The 5,829-nt window shown below is 41.4% G+C and overlaps 1 protein-coding gene across 1 annotated transcript; it reads right to left on the bottom strand.

Moving 5' to 3' along the window:
* Positions 1–356: 356 nt before the first annotated feature.
* Positions 357–2,588, bottom strand: LOC131303697 (uncharacterized). The gene is made up of 2 exons (XM_058330691.1): positions 1,726–2,588; positions 357–1,279 (listed from the first exon to the last, which is right to left on the bottom strand). Exons 1-2 carry the CDS (start codon positions 2,380–2,382, stop codon positions 758–760), a joined length of 1,179 nt encoding a protein of 392 aa, XP_058186674.1. The 5' UTR covers positions 2,383–2,588; the 3' UTR covers positions 357–757.
* Between the last annotated feature and the right edge of the window lie 3,241 nt (positions 2,589–5,829).

Raw genomic sequence — 5,829 nt, 5'->3', positions numbered from 1 at the left:
CTAACCATTATGGACCAATGGGTAAAGGCAATGTTCAAAAAGGTCCAAAAGGTTCGTCTAGTAACTAGGTGAGTTTAGTTGCTCGGTTCTTCCAAGTAGTCGGTTGTAATATAATTCAATTGGCCAAGTAGGGTTTCTAGTCGAGACCAAAATCTAACTATGACGTAAATTAACAAGAAATCATATAGCCACTCAAGAGAAAATAAGTAATTCAAATAAAATTTAAATATTTAACGAAATTTTTATTGACCAAAATTCAGAGTTGTTACAAATTCATTGCAAAAAGTATAATTTTCCATCTTTTGTAACAAATGCTACTCATCAGCTTATGTGATATTTAATATACAATCAAAAGCTCCAACAAACACTTTTCATAGCTTCATATATAAAATCTAAAATATGAACAAAAATCAACGATCAACCATCTAAAATATTAAAAAAGAGCTATCGCAAACACCCGACACGTTCACAACGACCCAGGATCAAATATGGAACCATATGAAGTTGAAAATATTTTTTTTCTTTTACCAAAACGGATTATCCATTTTTTTACTTCACTTTTTTGTTTTCTAAGTCCACACTTTACATCCATTCACTGAGTAGAATTTTCAGTGTACTGCCACGCATTTATGCCTCTGTATATTCTTTCGTTTATAATGGAGTATAAACCTTTAATTCACAGTACCGATATGAAACAACTTCTTACAAAACGAAAAAGAAAAAATCTCTCTCTCTTATCAAAAGAAAAACTCGATATTTATCCGGCTGCCGCTGACGGGGAAACTGACTGAGCCAGTTTCCCAATCCGTTCAACGACCTCTGGCGACAACTTCTTAACCGGTTTCCTCTCCTTCTCCAACCGGAAATCGCACCCCAAAGCATCCGACACCTCCTCGGAGCTCCACCCGGCCTTTCGCAACGAATCGGAAAACCGGTCCGCTTTCAACAACAAAGCATCGAGAACCGCTTGATTATCCAAAAAAACCATCTCACCTTCGAAAAACCCGGACGCCGACACGTGGACTATCTCGTCAATGTCCAATTGATCCCACCCGCCTTCCCTCAACACCGACCCGACCCGCTCTATATACTTCCCCACCCATTGAGGGATTTCAAATCTGGGCATGTCGTAACACCCGTGAGAGTTCCTCCGCCGCCGTGGATCGACGGCAGCGTCGCTCCAAAACTCAACCCATCTCGGCGTTCTACCTCCGGTAAAATTATCCAGGCTTCTTCTTCTTGTGAAATATGACGATGACCCCTTGAATTTCTCGGTCACCTAAGAACAGAGGCAGAATCAAGAATTTTCAATTTTCAATTAGTGGAGTAAAACATTAGTATAAGCTAGTAGCATACTGATTAGAAATATTATCAACTTTGTAAAAAGGAAAAAGTTGGGAAGTTGTTGGCATTTGAGGTAAATTGGGGCAATTTAACAAATTTTCATAGATCATAATCAAGATTTTGAATCCTATACTATATCAGACTGCATATGAATTTATTTTTATCACTCATATTTGCGAATACCGAACGGTATCCGATTAGTTTTGAATTTAATATTTTTTTTAACAAATGAACATATTGTACATGTGGTGACGGATTCAGTATCTCGCCGGTACAGTTATGTACAGTACCAAAGGAAAAATTGGTACGATATTAACCTTTTTCAGAAGTAGTAAAATTTGACTACAAATTATAGAATTTTTATGTAAATCAACTGATTACCTCCGTCCATGCCAGAGATGGTGATTTCTGAAGAAACAGGGAAGATTGGCGGTCAAAGAAATCGGCCAGGTCGACGCCACAACAGAAGATTATATTCTCGTCGATGTAGAAGATGGGGTTTCCAGCCAAGGAAGGGTTACAAGGAATATAGCAGTGGCTAAAGATGGGAATCAAGAGTGGGGCCCGTTTGATTTCGCTTCTCGCGATCTTGAGGGCTTTTTCGGGGTTATCGGGTCTGGACCCGAAAGACTTGGGCCAGAAAGAATTGCGGGTGACGTGGAAAGAGACGGCGGCGATGGGTAAGTCGACGGACGAGCGGAGGTGAAGGCGGGCGGGGCCGGAGGGGGAGCGCCAGTAGGGGAAGCCAGGGCCGACGGGGGAGCCGGCGGAGAGGACGGCTCGGAGGTCTGGGGGGAAGGCGAAGCCGAATTCGGCCTCGGCCCGGGCGAATTCGGTGTCGGATAAGCCGGGTTGGATTTGGATTCCGGAGTCTTTTAGGTGGGTGATGATTTTTTTGGCGAGGGCGGTGAGGGAGGGGAGGCCGGTTCGGGCGGCGGAGGTTGGCGGAGTGGTGGCGGCGGCACGGGCGGAGAGGCGGCGGAGGGCGGCGATGTGGGCCGGGTTTAGACCGGTCATTCTCCGGTCCACGTCGACCATGGTGGTGGAATATTGTTTGTTTGCGTGGAGGTTCTTGAACTTCACGGGGAAGTTGCTGTGGAGGGATGTTCTTTTGTAGGAGTAGTATCCGTTATTACTCTTCTAGAGTGGGCGCGGCTGGATGGAGTAGCGAGTGACAAACAAGAAGATGGTGGGGAAGCGAAAACAGGGGAAAAGGAGAGATTACTCTATTTGAGTGCAAAGGCACGTCGGATATCTATTTATAGCAGGTGGTATACGTGGTGGGGATCAATCCCACTTTCAATTTTGCCAACGGGCAAAATGCTGTTTGTATACTTCAGTTTTTTTTCTGTATAAATATAAATGCATTTAAGATTAGTTTTCTAGTGTATTTTGAAATTTATTTATTTGATACTAACACAGGTGTCTAGACAAATTTTATGCGCACCTAGGCTAATCACGAAAATCAATGCCACCTTCCACTAAGTAGAGGCTTTAATTAAAATGAGAAAAGCTACAGTTTCTGATGGCCAAAATCTCGATCGGAATCCCGACGCTCCACCGGGCATATTCCGGCCACCGGACAGCCGATCCGAACCGTTCAAAATTTCTAAAAAAAATAACCGAGTAGGCTTGCATGAAAATAAATGGCATCCGATGCGTGTAGGTGGCCGATCCAAGCACTCCATTTTTTGCCGATCCAAACACTCTATTTTTGGCCGATCCAAACACAAAAATGGATTGTTTGGATCGGCCATCTACACCCGTCGGGTGCCATTTATTCTTGCGGGAGCCCACTCAGTTTTTTTTTTTAGAACTTTTGGACTGCTCGGATTGACTGTCCGGTGGCCGGATTGTGCCCGGCAGGGCGTCGTGATTCCGATCGAGATTTTGGGTCGATAAGGGTAGACTTTCCGAATTAAAATGAGTTGACAGTACGTACATGAGAAGTTTTGAAAAATTCCCCAACTAATGTTTTTGGGATTTTTTCTCTATGGTCCAATTTATTTTCACACATAGAAAATTAACTAAATTGAATGCCAAAATACCCTAATCTTCGGCAAACTTTAAACTCAATTTTTCACCATACCCAATCACGAGACAGCCCATCGGCCACCACCCCAGTGCCCAAGTACCCTCAACTCTTCCGGCCGCATCAGGAATCACAGTGGTGCGAGTCGAAGTAAATTTCAGCTTGTTCGGACAAAAAAACCATTGGCTTTCCCGCCAAAAATAAGCCAAACAAATCCACATAAAAACAAAAATAAGCTAATAAGTCACTTTTTTCGTCTTTATTCAAAAAATATTGGATTTCGATCAAAATTTTATACTTTTTAGATTCCTCTCGTCATGAAGATGCAATAATCCCCAAAAAAATGAGAATAAGCCAAGTAATACGAAAAAAATTTGAATAAGAACAAAAAATAAACTACTTTAACTTATTTGTCCGAACACCTTAACAAATTTTGCATAGCAATCCCATGTGGCAAAAAAAGGGGACCCACCATTTTCTCTCCCCTCTGAAATTTCCTCTCCCCGAGAAACTCAAATTTCCACCGCCACACCTTCTTCTCCAGCCGAAATGTCCACCGCTCGAACTCACCCCCTCTTTTCCAGCGACTTCCGGCCTCCTATTCGGCATGTCTCATCCGACGTCTTCTCTGTCGTCTTCTCCGGGGAACGCAGTCGATCGGAACAAAGTCTATCCAAGATAAGAGATACGAACAACACCCAAGCTTGGGTCAAAACAAACGTCAACCATCGTGCGTCAAGATAGGGTGATTGAGAATCCCGTGCATATTCAGACACACACAGATGTTCGAAGATGATCATTATGCTTCTTAATTAGGAGAGGATTGAACAAAAGCAAAGCATTACTTGGGTTGAGGTGGGGCTGTGATTCCAGCGTAGATCGGAGACCCTTAGGGGTTTCGATCTCGCTCAGATACAATCTTTGATTTAGTTCCTTCTGCTACTTGATCTAATTTTCTCTTTGATATCTTTTTCATCCTTTTGTCTTTTCCTCTAGTTGGGGCCTGCTTTTACCTCCCTATGGATGCTACCATTTTTGTCCTTGATATGTTGAAAGCTGTTCTGATGGGGAGAGATTTCAAGATAGGCCGGAAACGGCGCCGGAGAAGAGGGTGTGAGTTTGGGCGGTGGAAATTTGGGTTTCTGTGGGAGGAGAAATTTCAGAGGGGAGAGAGAGTGGTGGGTCCCTTTTTTTGCCACATGGGACTGCTGTGCAAAATTTGTTCTCAATCTCTGTGTGAATAGCATTATTGTTAGAAATTAGAAATTTATAATATCCATTCACCGTTGCAATTTGCACACTCAACCCGTCGTTATCGGGACACAAAATGAGCAAAAAAAATCAAGGAGGTGGCCGAATTGGACTATAATTGACTCCCCATTCACGGTTGCAATTAAGGGCGGATTCAGTGTAAACACAGAGGGGGTTACGTAACCCAGCTGAAAATTATGCCCCAAAAAAAGAGCCCCTAAGTTTAAGTATATAATATATATATATATATATATATATATACACACACACACAAAGTCCGTCTCCCGTACGGACCACCTCATTTTAATAAAATGCGGACCTCTCTTTTTTTATTGAATTTCGATGATTCGAGCCGCTCAATGTGTTCAGAACGTGATTTTAAGAGCACCATGAGAAATTAGCAAAAAAAATGACTGGGAAGAGTTTCATCTGAGCAGTTTTTGTTTATTTTTTTATCGAACTGTTCAAACAAAAACTGCTCAGATGAAGCCTTTTTCGATCATTTTTTTTTGCCGATTTCCTTTAGGTACCATTAAAATCAGGTTTTGAACACATTAAGCGGCTCAGATCATCAAAATTTGATCGAAAAATGAGAGAAATGAGGAGGTCCACATTTTAGTACTAAAATGCGGACCACCTCATTTGAGACTGACTCTGTGTGTGTGTGTGTATATATATATATCCCAAATATGTTTGCATGTGCTTGACTGTTCTAGTGGTAGCAAAACGCTTATCCACATACTTGACTCACGTCCGAACCTTGGCACACCTACAAGCTCTGTGTTTTTGTACCTCTTCATTTTTTTGAGTGTGCAGACCTCAAACCCAAACGTAAACTATCTCATCTAGCATTGGTACCACAAAGTCATTTATAGTAATGTAATTTCTTACACAAATCAATTACTATAATTCTAAGTTCCACATAAAATAAAATAAATGTATTTTCTTTAACATTTTTTTAAATTTTTTTTACAAGCTCAAACATGAACTACCACTAACAAGAAAAATGTTTGATGTATATATACACTCATTTTTTAATTAACTAATAAAAATTGATGTGAGTTCGCCTACGACTTTGAAACATATAAGGCCGCTCTTAAAGGAGTGACTCATCTGTCAAAAATTCCTGGATCCGCCACTGGTTGCAATTTGCACTAACAATGATGAGAATTACAAAGAAGAAAAGAGAAATAAATTTATGA

Source organism: Rhododendron vialii, chromosome 10a, assembly GCF_030253575.1.
Source record: "Rhododendron vialii isolate Sample 1 chromosome 10a, ASM3025357v1".
Taxonomy (NCBI): domain Eukaryota; kingdom Viridiplantae; phylum Streptophyta; class Magnoliopsida; order Ericales; family Ericaceae; genus Rhododendron; species Rhododendron vialii.
The sequence above is the reverse complement of the archived record's forward strand: the minus strand, read 5'-3'. Positions and strand labels throughout refer to the sequence as shown.

Coding starts and splice junctions, on each gene's coding strand:
- LOC131303697 (XM_058330691.1), bottom strand. CDS start 2,382: ATGGTCGACGTGGACCGGAGAATGACCGGTCTAAACCCGGCCCACATC. Junction 1,280..1,725: donor CATCTCTGGCATGGACGGAG/GTAATCAGTTGA, acceptor CTCTGTTCTTAG/GTGACCGAGAAATTCAAGGG.